The following is a 27472-nucleotide window of genomic DNA, read 5'->3' on the forward strand; positions in this document are numbered from 1 at the left end:
AAAGAGGGTCATCTCAGAAAGTGAGAGCAATCTTGGGAAATCCACCCTTTTATGGTCAGCCTTGGAACTGTCCTGGTGCCTGGGGTATGTCATTTAACATATGCTAATGTGTTACAATGAGCATAGAATAAGGCTCAAAGTTTATTGTTGTGGCAGTGGTTGTTTAGTCATTCAACTTGTCCAGCTCTTTTGCAGCCCCATGGATGGTAGCCTGCCAGGCTCCTCTGTCCATGGGATTTCCCAGGCAAGAATACTGGAACTGGTTGCCATTTCCTTCTCCAGGGGATCTTCCCCACCCAGAGATCGAACTCGCATCTCTGCATCATCTTCTCTATGACTTCTCAAAACGTGCAGCCTCCCTTCCTGTTTATCTTGTTAGGGAACCATTGACCAAAACCACCTGCCTTGGCCAGGCATGATGCTAACCACTTGCCTGAGTTGTCTCACAACAGGAGGTCCTGACACCAGCCCATTGTATATCTTGTAAAAAAACTAACTCAGAAGAATTTGGGAGGGGCCAAAAGGAGGAGGGAGGAGATGCTGTGTTCTGCCAACCTCCCAGAATCTTCCTCGCTGGAATCCATCTTGGTTGAAAGATGCACACACCACCAGGAAGGACCCTGAGTCAGAATGATTAGCCAGAGACAACCTGGGAACTAATCCCGTCACCATAAAACCTGAGAGTGCAAGCCATGTGGCAGAGCAGCTCTCCTGGGTTCCCTTAACCTGCTGCTCTGCACCTGGGCGCCCCTTCCCAATAAAGTCTTTTGCTTTATCAGCAAGGGTGTCTCCTCAAAAAATTCATTTCTGAGTGTTAGAAAAGAGTCCTCACTCAGACCCTGGAAGTGTTGCATGGAGAAGTCAATTCTGATTCCATGTTGAAACTGTTTCTCTGACTTGCTTTTATTATTATGATCATACATAATGGCCTGCCTCAGAGAATCCTGCCCCTCTGCCTGACTATTAAAGTGCCTTTGCTCAGAACCCTGTCCACCTGTAGATGGCAGGAAGGAAGAAATTAACACATCTCCCTGAGGTTTGCCATTCTAGGAGATATTTGCAAGATTAATGACCATGTTACTTTGTTTCCTTATCTCCTCCTCCTCTCTGATATTTAAAAGAACTTGGTATTGAGACCCAGATAAGATGGTTAATTTGAGACATTAGCCTGCCCTCTTCTTGGTCAGTCACCTCTCTAAATAAAGTAGAATTCCTTGCCTCAACACCTTGTTTTCATGGCCTAGGACCAGTAGAAAGAGCTTGGACTTTGTAACAGAAGCAGTACCTCTTCCTGCAACAATCTGATACTATGTATCAATCATTCTCAGCAGCAATTTGTTAAAAATACAAATTCTGGAAATAAATGCTCACAAGTATGGTCAATGGAGAAGGCAATGGCAATCCACTCCAGTACTCTTGCCTGGCAAATCCCATGGACGGAGGAGCCTGGTGGGCTGCAGTCCATGGGGTCTCTAAGAGTCGGACACAACTGAGCAACTTCTATTTCACTTTCACTTTTCACTTTCACTTTTCACTTTCATGCATTGGAGAAGGAAATGGCAACCCACTCCAATGTTCTTGCCTGGAGAATCTCAGGGACGGGGGAGCCTGGTGGGCTGCCGTCTATGGGGTCGCACAGAGTCGGACACGACTGAAGTGACTTAGCAGCAGCAGCAGCAGCAAGTATGATCAAATGATTTTTGACAAAGGTTTCATATCATTGGACTGGGGAAGAATCGTCTTTTCAATGAATGGAATTGGGAAAACTGGATGGATGCTACTGCTAAGTCTGTGCCAAGTCCGACTCTGTGCGACCCCAGAGACGGCAGCCCACCAGGCTCCCCTGTCCCTGGGATTCTCCAGGCAAAAACACTGGAGTGGGTTGCCATTTCCTTCTCCAATGCATGAAAGTGAAAAGTGAAAGGGAAGTCACTCAGTAGCGTCCGACTCCTAGCGACCCCATGGACTGCTGCCTACCAGGCTCCTGCGTCCATGGGATTTGCCAGGCAAGAGTACTGGAGTGGATACCCACATGCAAAAGAATTAAGTTGGGGGACTTCTCTTGCAGTCCAGTGGTTAATACTTCATGCTTCTAATGCAGGGGGCTAGATTAGATCCCCGGTCAGAGAACTAAGATCCCTCATGCTGTGCAGCACAGCCAAGAAAATTTAAAAAATAGTTTTTTTAAGAATAAAGTTGGACCCTTTTCTAAAAACGTATACAAAAATTAACCTGAAATGGATGAAAGACCTAAATGTAAAAACTATAAATCTATTAGAGGAAAACATAGGGGAAAGTTCTGTGACATTAGATTTGGCAACGATTTCTTGGATATGACACCAAAAGGACAGGCAACAAAGATTAACTGGAATACATCAAAAATTTTAAAATGTGGGGAACTTGTTGCTTTCACTGTTGTGGGCTGGTTTCAGTCCCTTCTAGGGGAACTAAGATCCTGCAAGCCACACAGCATGGCCAGGGAGGTTGGGGGGGGGGGCGGGGAACAATCAACAGAATGTAAAATCAACCCATGAAATAGGGGAAAGTATCCGCAAATCATAAGGGGTTAATATCCAGAATATATATGAGATATAGATATATATATATATGATTTCTAAAACTCAGCAGCAACAACAACAAAACCCAAACAATAAAGTTTTTTAAACAGGCAAAGGAATTAAATGGAGATTTCTCCAAAAAGGATATGCATGTGGCTAAAAGGCTCATGAAAAGATAATGTGCTCAGTCGTGTCCAACTCTTTTGAGACCCCATGGACTGTAGCCCGCTAGGCTCCTCTGTTCATGGGAGTTCCCAGGCAAGAATATTGGAGCAGGTTGCCATTTCCTCCTCCAGGGGATCTTTCTGACCCAGAGATCGAACCCATATCTCCTGCATTGCAAGCAGATTCTTTACCACCAAGCCATCAGAGAAGCCTTGAAAAGATAATAAATATCACTCATCATTCAAGAAGTGCAAATCAAAATCACTACAAGCCACCATTTCATGACCCTTAAAGAGGCATGCTTTGTTTCACTTATTTATTCTCTGGCTCCCCAGAAACCCAAGGGTAGATTCTAACTAATGTCTAGTGGCTTGCCTGCCTGCTAGAGGAGGTCATCAAGAGAACACACATGACTGCCAGTTGACCTGAGAGCTGGACCCAGGCCATCAGAGGCTCCTCACCCTCTCCCCTGTCCTTGGAATGTACACTGCCCACTGTTCCCACAATGGGAGTTGTTCCAAGGGCACACAATTCTGGGAAAGTACGGTGTTGTTGAGACCATCTAGATGGTATACCTGACGGCCCAGTCAAGGCCTCTGTGCATAGAGTTTGAAGATTCTTGCAGGTGGGTGCAGAGATCTGTTCATCTTTTGGCTGCCCAAGATAAGCCTCCTATAAACTTTCCCTTGCTTGTTACACCTGCCGTCTAGCACCAGGTTTTCTCTGGTGACTCAGCAAAGGATCTGCCTGCAATGCAAGAGACCCGAGTTCGACCCCTGAGTCACAAAGAGCCCCTGTAGAAGTAAATGGCAACCCACTCCAGTATTCTTGCCTGGAGAATTTCATGGACAGAGGAGTCTGGCAAGCTACGGTCCACGGGGTCACAAAGAGTCGGACGGGACTGAGCGACTAACACTGTCAGTTTTCTATCTGGACATGCCTCTTTCTTGGCATCTTCTGACCCTCTATGTTCAGGGCCCAGTTTGTGAATCAACAATGCCACAACTTTAGGAGGTAAAGATGGTATTATCAGCATCCCCTTTTCACAGTGTAAGACTCAGAGATAAGGAAGGGGTCTTGCCCAGGCCACATAGTTAGGAAATGGCGGAGCCAGGATTTGGACCAGGTCATCTGTCTCCTTTGCGTGTGTGTGGTCCCAACCTAGAAAACCAACTCACCTGGGCTGAGAGAGGCTCTAAGTTGAACACCAGCTGCCCAAGAGTGGGAATTTTGTGTGTCTTGTTCACTACTGAATCCCCAGTGTCTAGAACAGGGTCTGGCAGTACCTAGTAAATATTTGTCTGATCAAGGAATGAATGAATTAAAATAAATACTAAACTTTCAACCAGTTTATTATTATTGTTGTTTTTAAAAGTAATAGAAGTTGAGGGCTTCCCTGGTAGCTCAGTAGTGAAGAATCCACACGCCAATGCAGGAGACACGGGTTCCATCCCTCGTTGGGGAAGAGCTTCTGAGCCTGTGCTCTAGAGCGCAGGAGCTGCAACTCCTAGCCTACACACCCCAAGTACTGAATCGTGTACGCCCTAGAGCCTGTGCTCTGAAGCAAGGGAAACCACTGCAATGAGAAGATCACAACTAGAGAATAGCCCCTGCTCTCCACAACTAGAGAAAAGCCTGAGCAGCAGCAAAGACCTCACATAGCCATAAATAAATAAATAATATTTTTTTTTAAGTAATAGACGTTGGTTGGACACTGCGGTAAACTACTTCGGAAAATGACTTTTCTTTAAAAGTTGAATATATACCCACCATATGATCCAAGCATTCCACTCCTGGGTATATAGGCTAAAAAAAATGAAAACTATCTACACCAAGACTTGCACATCAGGACTTCCCTGGTAGTCCAGTGGTTAAGACTCCGAGCTTCCAGTGCACTGGGTCCAGGTTTGATCCCTGGTCAGGGAACTAGATCTCACACACCACAACCAAGACCCAGTTCAGCCAAATAAATAAGATTAAAAAAAAAAAAAAAAAAGACATGCACGTCGATGTTCATAGCACCCTCATTTGTAATTGCCAAAAATTACAAATAACCTAAATGCCCACCAGTGGGTGACTCGTAAACAAATTGTGGTGACTTGATAAATAAACTATTGCATGCAATGGAACAGTACTCAGAAATAAAAAGAATGAATTATTTCTAAACATATACGAATCTCAAAAGAACTATATTGAAGGGAAAAAGCCAGACATGAGAGTACATACTATAGAATATCATTCTAAAAAATGCAAACTAACCAATAGCGATAGAAAGTAGATTGGTGCTTGTCTGGGGATGTGTGTGTGTGGAAGGGTGAGGGATGAAGGGTTTATCAAGAAGCAGGAGGAAATTCAGACATGATGGATATACTCATTAGTTTTGCGTCATTATCTTTTTTTTTTTTTTGACGTTCTTCAGAACATACATTTAACTTATTCATTTATTTTTAATTTTTGTTGTTTTCATGGTTAAGCCGTCGCTGCTGCTGCTTCTTTTGTTGTTGTTGTTATTTATTTGGCTGCACTGGGTCTTACTTGTGGCACATGGGAACTTCCATCCTCTTTGTAGCATGTGGGAACCTTTTAGTTGTGGCATGGGGGATTCGGTTTCCTGATCAGGGATCAAAACCAGGCCCCTGTGTTGGGAGCATGGAGTCTTAGCTACTGGCCCACCAGAGAAGTCACCTTTTTTTTTTAATTGAAGGATAGTTGATTTATAATATTGTGTTAGCTTCAGGTATACAGCACAGTGTTTCAGTTATACACATATATATTCTTTTACAGATTCCCTTTTAAAAAATTTTTAATTAACTTATTTTTTATTGAAGTATAGTTGATTTACAATGTCAATGTGTTAGTTTCAGGTGTACAGCTAAGTGATTCGTATATTTTATATATATATATATATGCATGTGTGCATGCTAAATTGCTTCAGTCATGTCCGACTCTTTGCAACAATATGGATTGTAGCCCACGAGGCTCCTCTGTCCATAGGATTCTCCTCGCCAAAATACTGGACTGGGTTGCCATTTCCTTCTCCAGGGGATCTTCCTTACCCGGGGATGGAACTCCTGCACTAGAAGGTGGGTTCTTTACTGCTAGCATCACCTGGGAAGTCTGTGTGTGTGTGTATACATACATACATACATACATGTATACATGTATACATACATATACACACACACTCTTTTTCAGACTCTTTTCCCATATAGGTTATCATGAAATATTGAGTATAGTTCCCTGTGCTGTACAGTAGTAGGTCTTTTGTTTCTTTTGGTCATTATCTTGACTGTGGTGGTATTTTCACAGGTTTATACATAAGTCAAAACTCATCAACTGTATACTTTATAGTTTTAATTTTATTTTTTTAAATTATTTTTGGCTGCACTGTGTGGCACGTAGGATGTTAATTCCTTGACCAGGTATTAAACTTGCACCCCCTGCACTGGACGTTAGGAGTCTCAACTACTGGACTGCCAGGGAAGTCCCCAGCAACTGTATACTTTGAATATGTATGGTTTCTTGAAAGTCAGGCATATCTCAATAAAGCTTGAGGAAAATTAAGTTGCAACTGTGTAATGCAACTGAGAATTTTTCCCCTACCAGGCCGGCTTTACCCATTAACCCCTAAAGGCATCTGAGTTTTCAATTTGAGGCCCAACAGACCATGAAGCTATTTCCGTTCAAAGCCCTGAAGAGGCTTTAAAAAAACGAAAAGAAAGCTGACCTATTCCTGCTTTAGGGCTTGTCACATTTCTCTCCTGAGACCCTGAGCCCACAGGAGACCAATTTCTTGAATAAGTGAAGAAAAAAAAATAAGAATATGCATAGGGGAAAAAAAAAGCAGCTGAGCAGATGGGAACATGGCTAGTTACCCCACTTAAAAGTGGGAAGGTGGAGTGGGCGGTGAAGATGCAGGAGAGGGGATGTGGGGGGAGGGTGGCTGTGGTTCTCTCAGGAAGCAAGAAGAAAGACACTGTTGAGAGGAATATGATGTTAGAGGGTTTGATTAATTTATTTTATTTATTTGGCTGTTCTGGGTTTTAGTTGCAGCACGTGGGATCTTCAGTCTTTGCTGTGGCATGTGGTATCTAGTTCCTGATCAGGATGGAACCCGGGCCCTGTGCATTGGGAGCATGGAGTCTTAGCCACTGGACAACCAGGGAAGACCCGCTGGTAGAGATTTGAGGAGAAGATCTGATATATCCTCTGGGAGAATCAAGGGATGTGTGTATGTGTGCGTGCGTGCGTATATGCGCACGCACACGCATGCTTAGTTGCTCAGTCATGTCCGACTCTGCCACCCCATGGACTGTAGCCCGCCAGGCACCTCTGTCCAAGGGGATTCTCTAGGCAAGAATATTGGAGTGGGTTGCCGTGCCCTCCTCCAGGGGATCTTCCCAACCCAGGAATTGAACCCAGGTCTCCCGCATGGCAGGCGAATTCTTTACCATCTGAGGCATGAGGGAAGCCCAAGGGACCGGGGACACAGGAAAATCACACACCATTGTGCATCCATTCCAAGTCCATGGGAATGAATTTAAGGTGAGACCGGTTAACATGATTGTGTATTTTTCTCCACCCACATTCACCTGCACAGATGCAGGCATGTGATAGATGGAGCCTTAGATTTAATAAGGATTGTGGTTTTGCAAGATGAGTAGGGTGGAGTGTATAGAGAATGGGCATAAGGTCGGGTGCAGTGATTACAGTGGTTGGTCAAGGAATTTAATCTGTGTGAAGGTACGAGGGAGCTGAGCGGCCATGGAAACATGGTAGGGCTAATGAATTATTGGAGTTGAGCTTCTGAAAGGAATGAAACAGATAGGCAATAGATACAGAGTAACACACGTGAAACTGAGGTTCTAAAGAGGCTGTGGTTAGTGAGACAAGGTCTAAGTATGGCCTTGGGAGGGACACACAATATCATAAATCCACTATACTTCAATTTAAAAAATTACTGGGACTTCCCTGGTGGTCTAGTGGTTAAGAATTGGTGATTCTACTACAGGGGGCATGGGTTTGATCCCTGGTCCAAGAACTCAGATCCCACAAGCTATGCAGTGGTCAAAAAGTAAATACATAAATAAAATTTTAAAATAAAAAAAAAATTGTGTTTTTTTTTTAAGGCTACAAGCCAGAGGAACCCCCACCTCCCTCTGGATTGGGTTTTGCTGTAAGTGTTCTAGAGTGGTTATGCACACCCCCAACACTGACATGGACACACTCCCAGGAGAGCTGGTCCTGGGAGGCCATGGAACAGGTCTTTGTCAAACGGAGAGGGAGAAGAGATTCTCCTTAAAAATGCAGCATCTCTTAGTGGATAGAGGACCAAAAATAGCTGGGGATGTTGGCCACCGCTATGAGCCCTGCAGGCATTATCTGTGCCTCTGAAGAATCAACTTGCAATGCTGGAGATGTGGGTTCAATCCCTGGGTCAGGAAGATCCCCTGGAAAAGGAAATGGCAACCCACTCCAGAATTTTTGCCTGGAAAATCCCATGGACAGAGGAGCCTGGCCGGGTACAGTTCATGGGGTTGCAAGGGTTGTACACGACTTAGTGACTAAACCACCACAAGCCCTGCAGATGGCATAGTTTTAAATCATGAGGAATTTTGACCCCTCAGACCATCCTGTGAGCTCGGTGTTCAAAACACATCCATAACCTGCTCACTTCAATCCCTCCACGGCTCCCATCCTGATCTCTTCCACCTTCTCCAGCCGTTCCCACTGACTCAGCCTCCTCACCGTCTTCCTGCTCCCATCTCACCTCCCACAATTTCCCACACCCACAGCCCACAGCCACAGGGCTCCCATGAACACCCGACCCGGATCAGGGCCCTCCCCTGCTCATAACCATCCTGAGACCTCGTCTCAAAGTCCTCCCCTCCCTGTGGCCCAGGAGGACACTCACAAGCTGCCCTCTCCCTGTTCCCTGATGTCATCACTTACCATTTACCCCTTCTTCCCTTTACTCCTGCCACAAAGTGTCAGTCGCTCAGCAGTGTCTGATTCTTTGTGACCCCATGGGATTCTCCAGGTAAGAATATTGTAGAATACTGGTAGCCATTCCCTTCTCCAGGGGATCTTTCTGACCCAGGGATCGAATCCCGATCTCCTGCATGGTGGACAGTTTCTTTACCACCTGAGCCAATAGGGAAGCCCCAATTCCTGGAACACATCAGGCACACTGTCACCTCAGGGTCTTTGCACTGGATGTTCCCTTGGAATGCTCTTCCCCCAGCATCTACATGACCTCCTCTCTCTCCACTTCAAGGCTTTGCTAAAATGTCATCTTGTAAATAATAATAATAATAAAATAGAGACTTCCCTGGTGTCCAGTGGTTAAGGCTTTGTGCTTCCAATGCAGGGGGCTCAGGTTCAATCCCTGGTTGGGGAACTAAGTGTGGCATAGCCAAAAAATTTTTAAATTTTTAAAATACAATAATAAAATAAATATCTTCTCAGCGAGGCTTCCCCTGAACACCCTTCTGAGCCAACTGCTCTCATGCACGTTTCATCCTCCTTCCTTATTTTACTATCTTCATAGCAGTTATCATCATCTGATACATGTTTTACTTGGGATTGTACATCTTTTACACTAGATTGTAAACTCCAGGAAGGAGGGAGTTTTTTCCTATCTTGTTCATCATTTTATCCCAGATACCCCAAATAGTGTGAGCTCAATAAACATCTGTTATATGAATGAATGGTCCTTGGAGGAATTAAAACATACCTACTTCTGGCTCCCAAAGAGCCCAGATGCTAGTGAGGTGACAAAAATTAAATAATTAGATATTTTCACATGTCAATAAGAGCAAAGATGGGAAACCGTGATTATGTATGGGGGCTAACTAGGCAGGGTGCTTAGCAAGTGACATTTGAGCCAAGGCCTGTCAAATGAGGAGCAAATATTTGGGAGAAGAGTGTTCTCTAGACAGACTAGTAGCCAGTGCAGCATCAGGAATGAGCTTTGGGTATTTGATGAACAGAAGGAAAACCAGTGTTCATGCCACGTGGAGGACAAGGGGAAAGGGTTAGGCGTGGATTTAGATGGGCCCACAAAGGTTAGATTATGCCCTGGGGGTGCTAAGGAGGGGAGGATTTATTTTTTCAGAGGCTAGTTAATCTTCAGCTGGTCTTTCCCTTCTCCCGGCCTCAGTCTCTGAACTGGAGGTAGATCTGAGGTTCCGTTTGGACATTCTCAGCACCTCTCAAGACCAGCTAACGATGTGAGTTGAGTGCACCTGCACCCAACTCCAACAGAGGCCCCAGAATGCGAAATCACTTTTCCAATGCCACAGAGCTAGTAGGTTCACCGTCCACATCTGAAAGCTGACAGTCTGACCCCGGGACCCACGCTCTTAATCTCCAGGGTATACTGCAGCCCCACCCCACCCCCACTCCATAACAGGCACTGCAGTGGTTATGCGTCTTTCCGGCAAATTCTTCTATATCTGCCACTTACAAGCGGTGGGATCCTGGGTTAGTTGCCAGCGTCCCCTGAGCTCATTTCCCTGTCTGTATAATGAGCACCCCAACATTCACCTCAACCAACGCAACACTTGGCTGACCAGGAGCAAAGAGGCATTGATTCCCAAACAACTGTGCCACTTTCTGTGAGGGATGTGGGGCGGGTGTTGAGAGGTTGGAGTTGTTTGGGGAAAAGGGACGCGGAGTCTTCCCATCCTCTTTTTGCGTTGTTTCCTCCATTCAATTGCGGGGCAACTCTCGGTCTCCCCCCGCAACAACCCCCCCACGTGTTTTTTCCCCCGGCTGGAAAAAGGTCGTGGTCCCTTTAAGGCCCGCCCCTCCCTCCCCCAAAACTTCCCAGTGTCTGCTCTCTTTTCGATCTCGGACGGCCGGCCAGGCTCGCCGCCGAACTGGTAGGGGCTGGGGGCGAGGGGTCAGGGAGGGGTGCGGGGGGATCCGAGGGAGGCGCCGCCCCGGGCCCGCGGCCGCCGTCCGCGTGCAACGGGTGGGGGAGGGGCGGAGGCTGGGAGCTCGGGGGTGCAGATAACGCGGCCGTTCGGTCGCCCGCCGTGGACGCGCTCGAGGGGGCGAGCGGCCTGAAACGTGTCGCGCGGGGGACGGTTCCGCCGCGTCCCGTCGGCGCGCGCCGGCGCGAGGGGCGTCCGGGCCAGGCGCGGGGGCGGGGAGGGGAGGGGCCCCTTCTCTCCCCCTCCCCCCACCGCATTCCTCTGACGTCGGGACCTCGGCGACCCCGCCCTTCAGTCCGACCCGCCCCGCCTTAATTCCGTCGCTCCGATCACGCGTTGGAGGCGCTGCGCCGTCCCCCGTCTCCTTTTGGCCGGCCCCTTCGGATCTTTCCGGGGTGATTGAGAGCTGATTTAGATCCAGATCAGCCTACCCCAACTTTCACCTCCCCAAACTCACAGAGCTACCAAGCCGATCCCACTCTCTTAGTGCCACTGACCCCATTTCAAACTTAGTTTCCACGAGGACACCCTATTTCAGGAAGCCCCTTTCGCCCGAGTGGAAAAGTTCCGTAGCATCTTTAGCCTCTTCCATTCTCCTTCCCTCCTCCCCACGACCCCCCACACCCACTACCCGCCAGCAGACAGCCCCGTAAGGTTATAGAGTTCTTTGGGCCGGATCCTAGGGTCAACCCCGGACCCCGCCCCCAACGTTCCGGGCCTTGGCCGTCGTTGGACCCTAGAGACTGGGTGGGTGTTCTTTGCGTGGGTAGCCCTACCCGTCCCAGAGGAAATGAGGCCCGTCGGACACTTAGAACACCATTACTGCTCGTCTTTGCCGAGTAGCTAGCTAGCACTGTGCCGGGTGCTGTGCCTGGCGCTTGGTGGCGGGCGGGGTCGTGGGCAGCTTCACTAAGATCAACACACAGATCACACAAGCACTTTCATGCTACGAAAAAGGGCATTCACCAAACTGACAACCCAGAATAGTAAGGACTGTCGAGTGAAAACCGGTGGCCTGAGCTATCAGGGGTTATCATAAGGGAAACCGAGGGTCTGGGATGGTAGGGCCAAGAACGCTTTTCAGCGTGAACTGAGCACGAACAAGAGAAATTTTAGAATGTTAATCCCTAATTCTGGCAGGAGGGATAGTGGATTAAAGTGTTCTAGTTCGAAGAGCCTGCTCGGGCATAGATCGAGTGGTGCGAGATTCTTCCCTTTCTGCAAACTAAAAGGAGTTATTTGTGGTTGAATTTAGAGGTGAAGTGGTGAAAGGACGCGGGCGAATTGGACAGGGTCATAAGATAGACGGCAGCAGCAAATGGTTTAATACTGAGGGAAAGGGTCAAATTGAGTTTAAAAAAGTTTTTCCCTCTGGCATTGTGAAGGTTAGCAATGGAGAGGAATAGGAGATAGGGATCGGTACAGAGCTGCACTGGCAATTGCCCTTTAAGAGTCTACCCTGCCGGTGCTGCTCACAGGAGTCCACACACACTCTCGGTGCTCCAGGCCTTCCCTCCTCTGGAGGGTCGCCCCGCCTCCGGAGGTGACTGAACGCGATTCGCGCGTGCGTCCTCGGTCCCGATCCTTTCGTAGACTGCGCCAAAGTGGGTTCCCCTTTTTCACCCAATCAGGGGTCACCAGTGGGCCTAACATCTAGTGAGAGGACTCTTTCCACTCTCAATTAACTAATCGGGCGTCTAGCAGAAGATCGGCGTCTGCAGTAGCCATTGGAGAGAGGCAAAGGGAGGGGCCGTCTTGTTCCCTTGTGGAGAGGCGAAGGGGTCTTTTGGTTTGATGGATTAGCGAGAAAAACCAATGAAAGTGGGAAGGAGGCGGGGCTTTTGACAGTGAGGGTGTGCTGCTCCTATCAGGTACTCCTAAGGAGGCCAGGCCGTGCCAGAAATCCAACCAATCAAGTTAGAGTTTATTTTAAGGCGGCGGGGCCAGAGAAATGACTGGCAGAAAGCTCTCGCCTATAAGAAGTGTCCCAGACAAACGAGGGCGGGCACTCCTGCAGAAGGGCGTGCGCTTTATCCAATAGGCGCGCAAGGCGTACGGAGGCTTCCCCTCCCCCCGCGGCGGGACCAGTGGCTCCCCCTATCGGGTGGGGGCGGCGGGTGACGGGCGTGTCCCTCCCCCAATGAGAGGCGGGGGGAGGCGGGTTCTGCGCCGCCATGTCGCGGAGGCTGCTGCCCCGGGCGGAGAAGCGGCGTCGGCGGCTGGAGCAGAGGCAGCAGCCGGACGAGCAGCGGAGGCGGTCCGGAGCGATGGTGAAGATGGCGGCGGCGGGCGGCGGAGGCGGCGGTGGCCGTTACTACGGCGGCGGCAGTGAGGGCGGTCGGGCCCCCAAACGGCTCAAGACTGACAACGCCGGCGACCAGCATGGAGGCGGCGGCGGCGGCGGCGGAGGAGCCGGGGCGGCGGGCGGTGGCGGCGGGGTGAGGCCAGGGTCCTGGACGCCGGAGATGGTCGGGCAGGGAGGAAAATTTTCTCACTTTGAGGGCATTTATTTGTTGGGGGGCTGTGCGCACGCGCCCAAGCCCTCACTCTGTAGAAGGGGTGGGGGAGGGGCGGGCGTTGGGCAAACGGCGGGGTTTGCGCGAGGACAAGCGCTTGCGCGTGCGCGCTCTACAGAACCGGGTGTAGGGGGGCGGAGGAAACTGCTCGCGCTGCAGGTGCTGCAGTGCGCAGGCGTCGCGGGCTGGCATGTGGGGGCCGGGCACGCGGCCGGGCCGGTTTTTTTTTCTTTATCATTCTCTTCGCTGGCCCTCTGCGCAGGCGCACTTCTCCTGTCCGGGCCTCGTGGGCGGTTGTGCGGGGGGTGGGGGGGACCGCCTGAGCGGGAACTAGTGGGTGGTGGCCTTTTCCGCGCCTGAGTTGGGCATTATGCCTGAACACTGTTTAGTTTTGTAGCGTCATGTTTTGTCTCAATACAGAAATTTATTTATTTGGGGGTATTTACCCAGATCAAAGTATGCCTCATTTAGTGAACATTGAAAACCGGAAGAAAAAAGTTGTGAAAGGTCTTTTTAGATATTTGGAAGTTGAACCATGCTTTGGAGTCATCACAAGTTTGCTTACAATTTCTGGGGTTAGATGGGTGCGGTAGGTTTGATGAACGAAAATGTTCCCTGAGGGGTGGGCACTTTGGAAGGGATTCAGCCTCTTAAGCGTCCTACGTCGAAAAGACAACCAATTGTTACTCCTGGCTTGGAGCCCATTTTTTCTTCCCTGGAAATTCATGAAATCCTGTCCGGTTCAGCCATTTGCAGGGTTTTCCAGGGTTTAGTGGCGCTCTGTAGCTGCGGTTTACAGGCGTTTAAACTGTGTGAGAAGCTTCATTGCATGCATAATACTTAAAATACTTAACACTTTTCTATAAGATAAAGAATGGTGTTACTATTACACATTTGATTTTGTAGCTAAACTAGGGAGCAGCTGGGATTAGTACTGATGAGGGCTGTGGAACTCCAAATCGCTGAGCTGGTAACCTCAGGCGGGTGTGGTGCCTGTGGTTTGTGTGGTTCATTCCTGAAATAGAATCCCATTCTGCCCCTGTTACATGGGCTTCTGCCTAGTGGTTCTCAGACGGGAGGCTGGGCCCAGAGCCCAGGAGAGGAGGAGAAGCTTAACTTTCCTCTTGACTCTCAGAGACTTTTGTCTGTGGGTGGAAAAATACTTCCCCTGGGAAGGGAAGTGTCCTGGTTTTTAGTGATATGGGTTGGAGTTTTGTGTTTTAAGACTTTCCTCACCCTCTTTTTCCTTAGTTTGGTGTCTAGGTAGTATTTTTCGATACAGATTTTGGTGGGAGAGTAAAGACTGGCCTGGATGCCACAGCGTCTGAGGCACCTGCTGGACCTGGGGATGAGTGGTGGGGAACAGCAGTGTTTGGCTGTGTGGTGATGGCAGCTTCCTCCAATAGAGGATGAGCGAAGAAGCTGGGATGAATGGAAAGGGAATGTCCCGGTTCAGGCTGCAGCAGAACATTGAGTCCCCTTTCCAAAGCCACTCTTCCCACATTTCTTTGGTCAGTTGGAAGAGATTGGTTCTGGGAAGAATGAATTAATAAGATGGGGCTTGAGATTTGCTTCATCTTCCATTTTGTCATCTTCAGAAATTAACAGTGAGAGCCATTAGGCAAGTGGCCATCCACTTAGGCCTTCTGCTCTGCTGACCCAGAATCCTTTTGGGATGATTGGTTGAATTGCTGTTCCTTATTGTCTGCCATGTATGTTCTTCCTGGGTGACACGCAAATGTTTTATCCATCTGAGTCCCCAGCAGTGCAGAACCCAGTAGGCCGCCATCTTACACAGCAGAAAGTAAAGTCTTGGTTTTGCTTCCTTTCTCAGGAGAACTACGATGACCCGCATAAAACCCCTGCCTCCCCAGTTGTTCACATCAGGGGCCTGATTGATGGTGTGGTGGAAGCTGACCTTGTGGAAGCCTTGCAGGAGTTTGGACCCATCAGGTACTCGGTCGAGGCCAGGGATTGGGCTTGGGTATTCAAATGAGTTAACTCCTTGGCGTCCTACGTGTCACCGGGTTTCTGGTTGGAAGTAACCTATTTCAATTTCAGTCCAGGTTCCTTTAGCTAGGTCCTGAGGCTCCACTACTCCTGGGGTTAGCCATTGTACTTTGGATAAGTTACAGCAAGTTCTGTGCCAAAGAATGTAATGCCAAAGCTGCAGACCCCTTTTGCTTGTCATGCCGTTTGCGGTAAGGGGTGTAAGGTACGGGTCAGGATACCATGACAGGGCTCAGAGCACTCGAGAGGCCAGGGAGCAATCAGCTCATAGAAGGTTGAAGCTGTCCTCTGATTCTCATTGTCTCCATCCCCCTAAGATGATTGCGTTCTCTCTGTGTTCTCTCTGCCAGCTATGTGGTGGTGATGCCTAAAAAGAGACAAGCATTGGTGGAGTTTGAAGATGTGTTGGGGGCTTGCAATGCTGTGAACTACGCAGCCGACAACCAGATCTACATTGCGGGCCACCCAGCTTTTGTCAATTACTCTACCAGCCAGAAAATCTCCCGTCCCGGGGACTCAGATGACTCCCGGAGCGTCAACAGTGTGCTTCTCTTTACCATCCTAAACCCCATCTATTCCATTACCACGGTGCGTGCCAGCAGTTACTTGTTGAGGTTCTTCTTCTGTATAGTCTCTCTCCTGCCATTTCTCCCTGTTCCCTCTCCCCTGAGTCAGACTGATTGGCCGGTGCCTTTTCATCTTTGGTTTTTACAGGATGTTCTTTATACTATCTGTAATCCTTGTGGTCCTGTCCAGAGAATTGTGATTTTCCGGAAGAATGGCGTCCAGGCCATGGTGGAATATCCTTTGCTGGGAAATGGGTGTTCCTTGAGATGGGAGCTCACAGGAGTCCATATTTTCAAGCAGCATGTGTCTCCTGAAAACCTGCCTTGTGCCAGATGCCTTCATAGAGCCCATGGTCTCCTGGGAGGGTTAGTTAAACAATCACATGTAAACAGATAACCCTTGAACAGCACAGGCTTGAACTCTGTGGATCCTCTTAAGGTGAATTTCACTTACTAAGTGCATATTTGAGTAGTAGGTTATCTGTAGTTGGTTAAATACATTGGTTTTCAACTGCACAGAGGTCGGTATCGGTAAAACACACCCGTGTTTAAGGGTTAATTGTGTATTGTGAAAGTGCAGTGCAGAGTTTAAAGCGTGAAGGGAAGAAAGAGCATGCTGTGAGCTATAAGGGGACAGAATTTACAGAGGTTCTGGGAAGGTCTCTGAGGAAGTGACGTCCTGTTTTCACATGGAGGTGGGAACTGATACGTGCACCACCGAGAACACCACCTCTGCAGAGGTCTGCTAGTGGGCAGGCGCTTAGTGTTGGAGAAAGCAAACAACCTGACAACTGAGGAGTGGCGAACAGAGGGTTCCTTAAGACATCGAAGAAGTTAGGGTGGCCCAGGCAGTGGGGTGAAGGTTGGATCAGGGTGCAGAGGGAGCTCAGTGATGGATTTTTCAGGACAGGAACATAATCTCGTTGACATTTCAGATGCTGTTCAGGCTTAGTCAAGACATGTAGCACCAGGGGAGGGTTGGGCTGAAGAAGGTGGTTTGACCTTTGATGGTGACAGAGAAGGCTGATGCTAATATCTGGGTTGCGGGGGGAGTACAAGTCATAGAAGAACTCTAGCTAGTTTCTGTGCCTCAGCGCAGCACTCTACCTGTCTCCATAGGAGTGGCTGTGGGCAGTGAGCTCACCCCTGAGCCCACTTGGAGCTGTTTTTGGGTGCTGCCTTGCCCTCATTCCCCTTTGGCCCAACTTGAGCTCTTTCCGAAAAGCTCTTGGGAGGGGACTTTCCCTTAACTTGATTCACGTTTGACTCTGTGCAGAGTGCCCAGCGAGCTAAGGCCTCACTCAACGGGGCTGACATCTACTCAGGCTGTTGCACTCTGAAGATAGAATATGCAAAGGTAGGTCTGGGAAATGGCTGCCCCTTGTCCGCTTCTCAGGTGAGCCTAGGGCCTGGCTGATCTCAAGCTTTGTTTTATCCCTGCAGCCTACACGCTTAAACGTGTTCAAGAATGATCAGGATACTTGGGACTACACAAACCCCAATCTCAGTGGACAAGGTAATCCTGATGGCCGCTTTATTCTAAATACACCCGCCTTGCCTTCACTTGATTAGTTCACTTCATAGACCTGGGCTCAGGGTTATGTAATGCCATTGGGCTCCCTGTGGACATGGGAGGGCCTTAAGGATCAGCTCTTGGAGAAGGCACTCCTGTGGAAGAGGGTAAATAAGGGGCCTCTACGTCCTAGCTGCTGGTTGCGGCCCTTTGATGCAGCTGAGGATGCAGGGTCAAGGCAGAGGCCTGGGTGGGGTGGGAAACAGAGCACAGGCCCTGGCAATGGCTTACAAACCAGTGGCTCCTAGCTCCCAGGCGGGTTCTGCCGCTCACCTTCTCGGAGGCTGCTTAGGGTCACTGACTCCGTTCTCACTGGGCTAGGAATGGCCCTTTTGCTGTCCACTATTGACAGGGTCTGCTTGTGGGGAGAGAGACGGGGGAGGTGATGAGGGCTCCCAGGCCTTTGCAGCAGAGCCTTTGAGCAAATTGACCTTGTGAAGTTCAGACACCCCGGATTGGAGAGGGGCAGACACGCCTTGCCTCACTTGTAGAGGGGACGCAACATCTCTGCAGGGGGCCCAAATGGACAACCCTCTTCCTAGAATCTCTCAAGAATGGTTTGCCTTGGATAGGAGGGAGAGGTGGAGCATTGCCTTTGAAAAACAGCAGCACCCTCTCAGCCAAACCACCCGTCTGTTTCTGTTTTGGTCTGATTGTTTGGACTAGGCATGGGCTGAGGGAGGTGGCTGGTCGCTGACATCTCACCAGCCCTGGGAAGCCAGAGGCGCCTGTTCCTAGGCAGGCCTGTCCTGCTTGCCCTTGCCGCTGGGAAGCCGTGGGCCGGGTGGGCTAGACTCTTCCCCAGGACCCTCACAATGGGCGCTATGGGGCAGGCTGCCCCCTCCAGAGATCAGAGGCAAATTGGTGACCAAGTGAATGTACCAGAGCGGGCAATGGCATTACATGACTGCTAACAGAAACACGGCAACCAACCATTTCTTCTCCAAGGAACATAAGTAGAAGATGTGCAGACCGGCAGGGGCTAGTGGCAGGGGCTGGCTGTGCATTGGTTTTGATGCCTCTCAGCTTTGGCCGCCCCCAGGCCCGGGGGCAAAAAAAAAAACGAGAGCTGATGAGGTGACCTGGAGTGAGGGCGGTGCTTCGCCACCCCCTCGGGAACCAGACTTCAGCGGCTCTGCCTCTGCACATTGCTCACCAACACACAGGGTAGAAACCACTAGCTCTTCCTGGAGAGAACAGAACACGCAGCCTCCACCACGTCCCCAGAAACAGCCGCAGACTTGAGCTCACTACATCAAGAACACCACCACACCGCGCTCCAAGGAACAGCTACAAGCACAGAGACAGAGGCAGACAGAGACAAAGAAAGAGACGCAACATGGCAGCAGACACTGCTTTTTACTAAACATTAAAAAAAGTCAAAATCCAAGCAAACTTGAACCCGAAAATGTACACAGAAGTAGGAAACACAGAGAACAGAGCTCTCCCAGCCAGCCAGCGGCGCTCTTTTCGGAGAACGATTCATAGACTGAAGTAGATTCCATGGGCCTCCAAGACAATAGGATCCTCTCCATTCCTCGCCATGTGGGTTTGGTTTTTTTGTTTGTTTTTTAAGTCCTTTGGTTTGGGGAGGGCCTTCTTTTTTTTTTCTTTTGTGTTTTGATATTTTTTTTTTTCTGCAGTCATCGGCTGCCAACATAATCTGCACCAGCGGAGATCAGAAAAAAAAAAAAAAAAACCACAACAACAGCAAAAAAAAAAATCAAAAAGCCAAAACAGACCTAAAACCAAACAGCTCAGAGGTACACAGTTACCTGCTGGCGGGTAACCAGGCGCGCTCCCAAGGCCAAAAGTGCGGGCATAGTGGGGCCACTGGCACACCTCACAACCAGGAGACACGCACACGGAGCGCTACACAGCCAGCAGCACCGCACTGAGCACACAGTGAGGAGTGACAACACGGAGGGACACTACCCACTGCATACACCTTTATTGTCCACTTTCTGGTATCTTCTGAGGACAGAACATCTGTGAGCCATTTTTGACTTAATCGAGACATTGACTTTAAAATCAATTCTTTTTAAAGAAAAAAAAATTGTAGCGGATGTGTACCGTAACTTGTATTTATGACTGTAAAACCATGTGATGCAGGGTCGCAGTGTATGTTTGGTGGGACGCCATCTTTCAGAACTGTGCTAACTCACTGTTGAAGCGTCCAATGGTAAGAGAAAATACAGATTTGTTTTTTGTGACAAATGGATATTGTACTCTGTACTTCTGCTGTAAGTAACCCTTTTCCATCTTTGTAATGACTGTTGGAAAACAAAACCCAGGCCGGGTGGCAGGAAAGGGCAGTGGCCCCAAGCCCTGGGTTTTTGGAGTCAGCCAGGCCTGGGTTCAAATCCCGGCTCAGTCACTAACTTGCTTTGTGACCTTGGGCCAAAGTGTCTTAACTGCTCAGTTAAAAATTAATTGCTCATTATCCTTATCTGTGAAATGGGGCAAAAATATTAGTACCTACCTCATAGGGTTGTTGTGAGGAATTTAAGAAACAATGATGTCTGTCTGTAAAGCTCTTAGCACCGTGTCTGCCATTTGAAGTGCTAAGTTAAGGTAGCGATTATGAACTGTAGCTGTGGGTGGGGCAGGGTGGATCTGCGCCATTGTCTTGAGAATGTTGATGCCTTGTACATGATGCTCATTTGAATTGGTTCTGATGATGCCCTGTTTTGTCCTTTCCTTCAGTCCCTCTCCTTGGGGTGAACATGATGAGCGGGGAGGGTGACTGGGACCAGATTTGAGAAAATCGTCTCTAGAGAGTGGGCCCTAGCGCTCGTAGAACCTTGGGGCTTCAAGGGCCCGATTTTACCTTTCTGCTCCTCCCTGAGTTATTTTATGGCTCTTAACTCCTTTGCCTTTTTGGGAGTTACTGTAGAATGCTGTTCCTGGCCCCTAGTCAGCTTCCATAGTGGCTGCAAGTTCCCCAGGGGGCCCAAGAGCTGACCTTCCTGACAGAGCTCTGGGAAGTGGGAAGTCCAGAATCTGGCTTCACCCTTCACTGGGAAAGGAAAGCAGCCTGCCTGCACTGGGCAGGGCTCAGGGAGGGACGGTGGGCTCCAGCCTTGAGACCTGGGCTTCATGCCCACCCTGGATCCAGCCCTGGGAAGGCCGGTGCCCAGGCCCTCAGGAGCCAAGGGACGCTGAGACTGTGCCCTGCAGTCAGGAGGGAGGGAGATGCCCATTTCCAAGTCAGCCTCTGACTGTTCTCTCTGTCTACAGGTGACCCTGGCAGCAACCCTAACAAACGCCAGAGGCAGCCCCCTCTACTGGGAGATCACCCCGCAGAATATGGTGAGGGCAGGGGGTTCCCCTCCGTGGACTCCCGTGGCTCGTGTGCCCCTGCCCGCCGCCCGACACGCAAATTCTCACCCGCCCTCCCTCTCTTTCCTTCCCACCCCCCAGGAGGGCCCCACGGTGGGTACCACAGCCATTACCATGATGAGGGCTACGGGCCCCCCCCACCTCACTACGAAGGGAGAAGGATGGGCCCACCAGTGGGGGGTCACCGCCGGGGCCCAAGTCGCTACGGCCCCCAGTATGGGCACCCCCCACCCCCTCCCCCACCACCCGAGTATGGCCCCCACGCCGACAGCCCTGTGCTCATGGTCTATGGCTTGGATCAGTCTAAGATGAACTGTGACCGGGTCTTCAATGTCTTCTGCTTGTATGGCAATGTGGAGAAGGTGAGCTTCTGCTAGGTCCTCTGCTTTCCTAGTAGACCTGACAGGCCCAAGGGAGGCCCTGATCCTCTGACCCCTCAGTGAGCAGAGAGTGGGCAGGAGCCTTTTTAGAAGCAAGCAGGTCCAGAGTGGGTAATAAGGATTTTCTCTGGAGCGCTTCAGGTGATAACAGCAACACTGAGCGCTCTGTCTTGCCAGGGGTAACAGCTGACTGGGGCTGCCTGGTGACTGCCGACCTCAGACTAGGTGGTTTCTGCTGTCAAACCCATCTGGGTCCTGAAAGCCTTTTGCTTTGCAGCCCCTGACCTAGCCCATTGATAATAGCAGCTGGCAAGTGTCAGGTATTCTTACTGTATCAGGATGGTGTTAAAGGTGTTATAAGTTGCTTAAATTCATTATAAGAATCCTTAGTGAGACAAGCAGGGAAATTGAAAGCATCGGGGGCAGCAGATAACTTGTCCAGTTTCACATGCCTTTATGTGGAAGCAGGACTTCTAGCTGACACTGCTGTTTTCAGTGTTTGTATAACAGCCACAACTCAGTATTTGTACATATTCTGTGTTGATGGGAGTAAGTGCTTTTCTCCCCCTGTGGCCGCTTTTCTGTTGTGCTTCATTAAATGACCCATTCATGGGTTGGGTCCTGCCATTAGGGAAACAGTGCCAAGTGAGTCTCTGCTGCCCAACTTGGGCTCAGCACTTGGTGTGGGCCAGGCCAGTGTCTCTGTCCACCTGTCTTAACAAGTGAGGAAATAGAAGCCTAGATCCAGAGCCGGAGTTCACTTGCTTTTAACTAACTCGGAAGGGTCAGCAGAAGGGTCTCTGGCACCTGACCAGTGGTGCTGACTGTGACTGCCCTTCTCAAGGTGAAATTCATGAAAAGCAAGCCGGGGGCTGCCATGGTGGAGATGGCTGATGGCTATGCTGTGGACCGGGCCATCACTCACCTCAACAACAACTTCATGTTTGGGCAGAAGCTGAATGTCTGGTAGGTACCCCATCTCTGTGGGCTTGGGAGGTGTGGAGAGGGGAAGGGCAGTGGAGCCCACTCTGGACAGGGGTCAGAGGAGCACAGAGCAGCCAGGTGCTTAGCCAGGCTGGCATTGGGTGTGATGGAAGCGTCTTGTCAGCCTCTCTCCGCGGTGGAGCAGGGCCCTGCGAGGCACACAGTGTTGTCAGATGGGAAAGCCACAGTAGAAGGCGGGGGACAGCTTGAGGTCTGACGGGGCTCCCCTTCTGTCCGACAGTGTCTCCAAGCAACCAGCCATCATGCCCGGTCAGTCATATGGGCTAGAAGACGGGTCCTGCAGTTACAAAGACTTCAGTGAATCAAGGAACAACCGGTTCTCCACTCCAGAGCAGGCAGCCAAGAATCGCATCCAGCACCCTAGCAATGTGCTGCACTTCTTCAATGCCCCTCTGGAGGTGACTGAAGAGAACTTCTTTGAGGTGGGTGCTGCGGAGTTGGTCCCTCAGCACAGCCATCTGAGGAGGCCATCTGTTTTCTTATTTTTTAACAAATATCTATTGAGCTCCCACTCTCCTGGGCTTTGGGTTGGGTGCTGGACACATGTCAGGGACCAAGGAAGGCTCAGAACAGCACAGAACACCTACCAGCAGTGGAGTCTGCTGTGCTCTCTGCATCTTTGGCAAGCTAGAGTGGCTGCTCATCTGCCGTGAGAGAGTCCTCCTCGTCTAGATGGTAGGTTGGTGATTGGAGCCCAATCTTGAAACATCTGCGCTGTCAGGCCCTGTGGGGCCTAGATGACATTAGAAGGGAAGGTCCCATTACAGTGCCCTCAGAGGGGAACCAGGCAGCTTCAGGGAAGGGTGGGAGTCTGACTGCTGATTTGGACTTTCGGCCTTATTCTAGCCTGAGGTGTTGCTATTCAGTTCAGCAAATATTTACCTAGTACCTGCAATACACCCAAATTAACAGCTGAAGATGGGAAATTTAAAAAGCAGTTCCCCAGTGTTTTTCAACATAATAGTGATTGTACTTCAGTCTTTGGGGAGGGGGATCATAGGGCCACAGTGTGTGTGAGAAAAGCTTAGCAACTCCTTGTCCAGAAAAACGCAGGTGTTTGGTTGTGTGCTTGCATTCCACCATGTGGCACTTCTTGTGTTCCTGAGTCTGTTTTCTCTCTCTGTTGCAGATCTGCGATGAGTTGGGAGTGAAGCGGCCATCTTCTGTGAAAGTATTCTCAGGCAAAAGTGAGTGAACTGCCCCGCCTATCTCCACAGTTCCCTGGTGGTACACAGGCAGCTCCCTGGCTCCTCCTCAGATCAGCCTAACACCTTCATTTTCCCTCAGGTGAACGCAGCTCCTCTGGACTGCTGGAGTGGGAATCCAAGAGTGATGCCCTGGAGACTCTGGGCTTCCTGAACCATTACCAGATGAAAAACCCAAGTGAGTATCTGTGTGTCCTGCAGTCATCTCCCTTGTGGCCTAGTGGGTTGGCTGGCTTCCTGCCAGAGCCATCCTTCGTACCGTCAAGACAGGGCCCTGGAGATTTCCTCCTTGTTGCTGACACAGGCAGGTGGGACCTGGTCGTCAGGAGAGCAGCCTGCTGTTCCACATGGGAGGGCCAGCCTAGCCGCTTGCTGCCACCCACTCTGCCAGCTTGGGAGTTGCTTAGGCTTGTCCTCCAGGGAGCTGGCATTCTGTGTGCGTCAGAGGCTGGCTCACATAATGCCCAGGAAAAGGGGGGCTGTACTAGCCAACAGGTAAAATTCACCTACCCAGTTCCTGGGCAGGCCTCTCCTCATGTACCAGCTAAAGAGCTGGGAAAGGGGTCCTCCTTGCAGTTAAGGAACAGAAGGAAGAATGCCTTGTGGATTTGGCTTGTCTTTGAATCTCAAAACTGGCAAGGATGAGTTAGACCCCCGAATTGCAGAAGAAGATGTGTGCAAAACCAGGGAAATGCGGGGAAAGGGGCCCAGTCATGTCTCTCTCCTCTCTTACAGATGGGCCATACCCGTACACTCTGAAGTTGTGTTTCTCCACCGCTCAGCACGCCTCCTAATTAGGTGCCTAAGAAGAGTCCCATCTGAGCAGGAAAACATTTCTTTCTTTTATGCTGGTTTTTTTTTTTTTTTTTTCCTGCAAATGTTCCTGTATTCCTTTTTTTTAAATGCTAGTTTAGTAGAGGCTTTAACCATAATGGACTGGCTGGAAGTCTAAAGGGGGAGGGGAAGGGGAACTGATATCTCCCAAGATTAACCTTCACTTTTTAAAAATTATTGTACATGTGATTTCTTTTTTTTTTTTTTTCCTGTTCATACATTTGTGCTGCCCATGTACTCTTGGCACATTTCAATAAAATTGTTTGGAAAATAAAGGTCACTTTCTGGGATTCTGAGGTGTGTCTGCTTCCCTCCCACTCAGTCTTCTGAAGGCAGGCAGGGTGGCTAGGAACAGCTGCAGCCTCCAGAGGGACAGACCCAGCTCCGAGGAGCAGTGTGGGCCAGAGCTGTGGCTTGGGGGTGATGCTGGGAATTCTGAGAGTCTTTTTTTGTCTATAAGGGGAGTTTTCCAATTTGTGTGTCTTTTAACAAAATGCATTGTGCTGTACAGTGATCTCATATCACATGCAGGGCAACCTCCTTATCTTTACTCCTAACGTGTGGATGTGTCAGAGTTTACTTGGTCCCGAAGGTAATTTCCGATTATTTGGTTTTGCAAACAGTACTGTGATGTGTATCTTTACACAAACTTCTTAGGCAACTTCCCTGATACTGATCTAGAAGTAAATTCCTAGCAGTGGAATTGCCGGATTAAAGGGTATGTTCAGTTACTGTTGATCCTCCCTGATAGTGGTGACTGGGAGCAAAGTCCAGTGCCTTGTGTGTGTATCCCCCACTTGTATGTGTTTGTATCACCACTTTGGGGATTTCCTGTAGAGTTTTTAAACAATACTGAAGTCAAGTGACATCAGATAAACTGCTTCATCAGGGTGGAAATTTAAGAGAACCTCTAAACAAGGAGAAACTACAGTCACTTGGTAGCCATAACTTACAAAATCGTACTACTAGGTTTTAAGCTACTTGGGTAAAAAGTAAATTTCTCTACTCTGACTCCCAGCACTCAGCTTTCTTCCCATGTTAAGTTCTATTTCCTAGGTAGCCTGTACGTAAGTTTACTCAAACTCGGGTCCATTGAGTCAGTGATGCCATCCAATCATATCCTGTCAACCCCCTTCCGCCTTCAATTGTTTCACAACCGTCTTTTTATACCAACCTAACTAAATGGGAAATAGATGGGGAAACAGTGGAAACAGTGTCAGACTTTTATTTTGGGGGGCTCCAAAATCACTGCAGATGGTGACTGCAGCCATGAAATTAAAAGACACTTGCTCCTTGGAAGGAAAGTTATGACCAACCTAGATAGCATATTCAAAAGCAGAGACATTACTTTGGCAACAAAGGTCCATCTAGTCAAGGCTATGGTTTTTCCTGTGGTCACGTATGGATGTGAGAGTTGGACTGTGAAGAAGGCTGAGCGCCGAAGAATTGATGCTTTTGAACTGTGGTGTTGGAGAAGACTCTTGAGTCCCTTGGACTGCAAGGAGATCCAACCAGTCCATTCTGAAGGAGATCAGCCCTGGGATTTCTTTGGAAGGAATGACGCTGAAGCTGAAACTGCAGTACTTTGGCCACTTCATGTGAAGAATTGACTCATTGGAAAAGACTCTGGTGCTGGGAGGGATTGGGGGCAGGAGGAGAAGGGGATGACAGAGGATGAGATGGCTGGATGGCATCACCGACTCGATGGACGTGAGTCTGAGTGAACTCCGGGAGTTGGTGATGGACAGGGAGGCCTGGCGTGCTGCGATTCATGGGGTTGCAAAGAGTCAGACACGACAGAGCGACTGAACTGAACTAAACGTACTACCTCTAAATTTCTCTCAACTCTTGGTACCTGCTTAGTGGTTCCAGATAACCAAACAGTTCTCTGTCTTCCAAAAGACCTTTACCATCTGACACGTGAAGAAGACAAAGTGGGACTTACCTAGCAAGTCAAGGGTGCAGCCAAAAGGGGAGAAAGAAAGCAAAATACTCATTTCAATCCCATGTGTCAGGGACACCTGTTCACCTCCTACAAGAGCATACTTAAGCACTTCAATAGCACTTAAAAAAAACACACAGGCTTTAGAGTGCTGGCTCAGAAATAGTGGCCCAGGGGCTTGGTGGCTCCATGGCATGTGGAATCTAACCCCACTGATCCAACCTGTCCCTTGCGTAGCAGGGTGGATTCTTTACCACTGGACCACCAGGGAAGCCCCAGTTTTGTTTTTTTATACTCTAGGGTTAACCAGCTTTTTCCAAAGTCATTTTATTTTTGAAAGAAATTTCAACATGTACTTACTGTATATATAAATCCCCTCTTTAGCACTCCTGAAGCTCAGAGACCTTGAACTAGTGACTTCTCCCCAGCCAGTTTTATCTGCATACAAATGTAAAATACTACGACCCCTAGCAAGTGAGGAGGTAGATGTAACATAGTAAGACCCCCACCCCCACCAGCCTACTAGGGGCCTTGGTTTAGGGAGATACAGACTTGAAGATGGGCTTCCCTGATGGCTCAGTTGGTAAAGAATCCTGCAACGCAGGAGAACCGGGTTCTTTGGGTGTGGTGGGGCAATTCAGATTACACAGAGTTTAACGTTGGCCCGTCTGTATTCACATTCCCTTATGTGGATAACTTTGGTGGGACCTGTTTTATCCTTTTCAGTTCAGTTCAGTTGCTCAGTCGTGTCAGACTCTTTGCGACCCCATGAATCACAGCATGCCAGGCCTCCCTGTCCATCACCAACTCCCGGAGTTCACTCAAACTCACCTCCATCGAGTTGGTGATGCCACCCAGCCATCTCATCCTCTGTCGTCCCCTTCTCCTCTGGCCCCCAATCCTTCCCTGCATCAGGGTCTTTTCCAATGAGTCAACTCTTCACATGAGGTGGCCAAAGTACTGGAGTTTCAGCTTTAGCATCATTCCTTCCAATGAACACCCAGGACTGATCTCCTTTAGGATGGACTGGTTGGACCTCCTTGTAGTCCAAGGGACTCTCAAGAGTCTTCTCCAACACCACAGTTCAAAAGCATCAATTCTTCGGCGCTCAGCTTTCTTCACAGTCCAACTCTCACATCCATACATGACCACTGGAAAAACCATAGCCTTGACTAGACGGACCTTTGTTGGCAAAGTAATGTCTCTGCTTTTGAATATGCTATCTAGGTTGGTCATAACTTTCCTTCCAAGGAGTAAGCGTCTTCTAATTTCATGGCTGCAGTCACCATCTGCAGTAATTTTGGAGCCCCCCAAAATAAAGTCTGACACTTGTTTCCACTGTTTCCCCATCTATTTCCCATGAAGTGATGGGACCAGATGCCATATCTTAGTTTTCTGAATGTTAAGCTTTAAGCCAATTTTTTCACTCTCCTCTT

General features: G+C 49.2%; 1 protein-coding gene across 3 annotated transcripts; it reads left to right on the forward strand.

The window, feature by feature from the left end:
• The first annotated feature begins 10533 nt into the window (after positions 1 to 10533).
• Positions 10534 to 24384, forward strand: HNRNPL (heterogeneous nuclear ribonucleoprotein L). Of its 3 annotated transcripts, none has more exons than XM_014476620.2 (13): positions 10534 to 10609; positions 15014 to 15132; positions 15540 to 15777; positions 15904 to 15989; positions 17016 to 17112; positions 17199 to 17271; positions 20569 to 20640; positions 20752 to 21032; positions 21895 to 22016; positions 22276 to 22477; positions 23185 to 23242; positions 23343 to 23438; positions 23996 to 24384. In XM_014476620.2, exons 3-13 carry the CDS (start codon positions 15553 to 15555, stop codon positions 24052 to 24054), a joined length of 1371 nt encoding a protein of 456 aa, XP_014332106.1. In that variant the 5' UTR covers positions 10534 to 10609; positions 15014 to 15132; positions 15540 to 15552; the 3' UTR covers positions 24055 to 24384. The 3 variants fall into 3 exon arrangements, with proteins under 3 accessions (XP_014332106.1, XP_070243866.1, XP_070243865.1); XM_070387765.1 differs by lacking the exon at positions 10534 to 10609 and adding an exon at positions 12823 to 13101; XM_070387764.1 differs by lacking the exon at positions 10534 to 10609 and adding an exon at positions 12823 to 13101 and having other exon boundaries at positions 20569 to 21032.
• The last annotated feature ends 3088 nt before the right edge of the window (positions 24385 to 27472 follow it).

This window comes from Bos mutus, chromosome 18, assembly GCF_027580195.1.
Source record: "Bos mutus isolate GX-2022 chromosome 18, NWIPB_WYAK_1.1, whole genome shotgun sequence".
NCBI lineage: Eukaryota > Metazoa > Chordata > Mammalia > Artiodactyla > Bovidae > Bos > Bos mutus.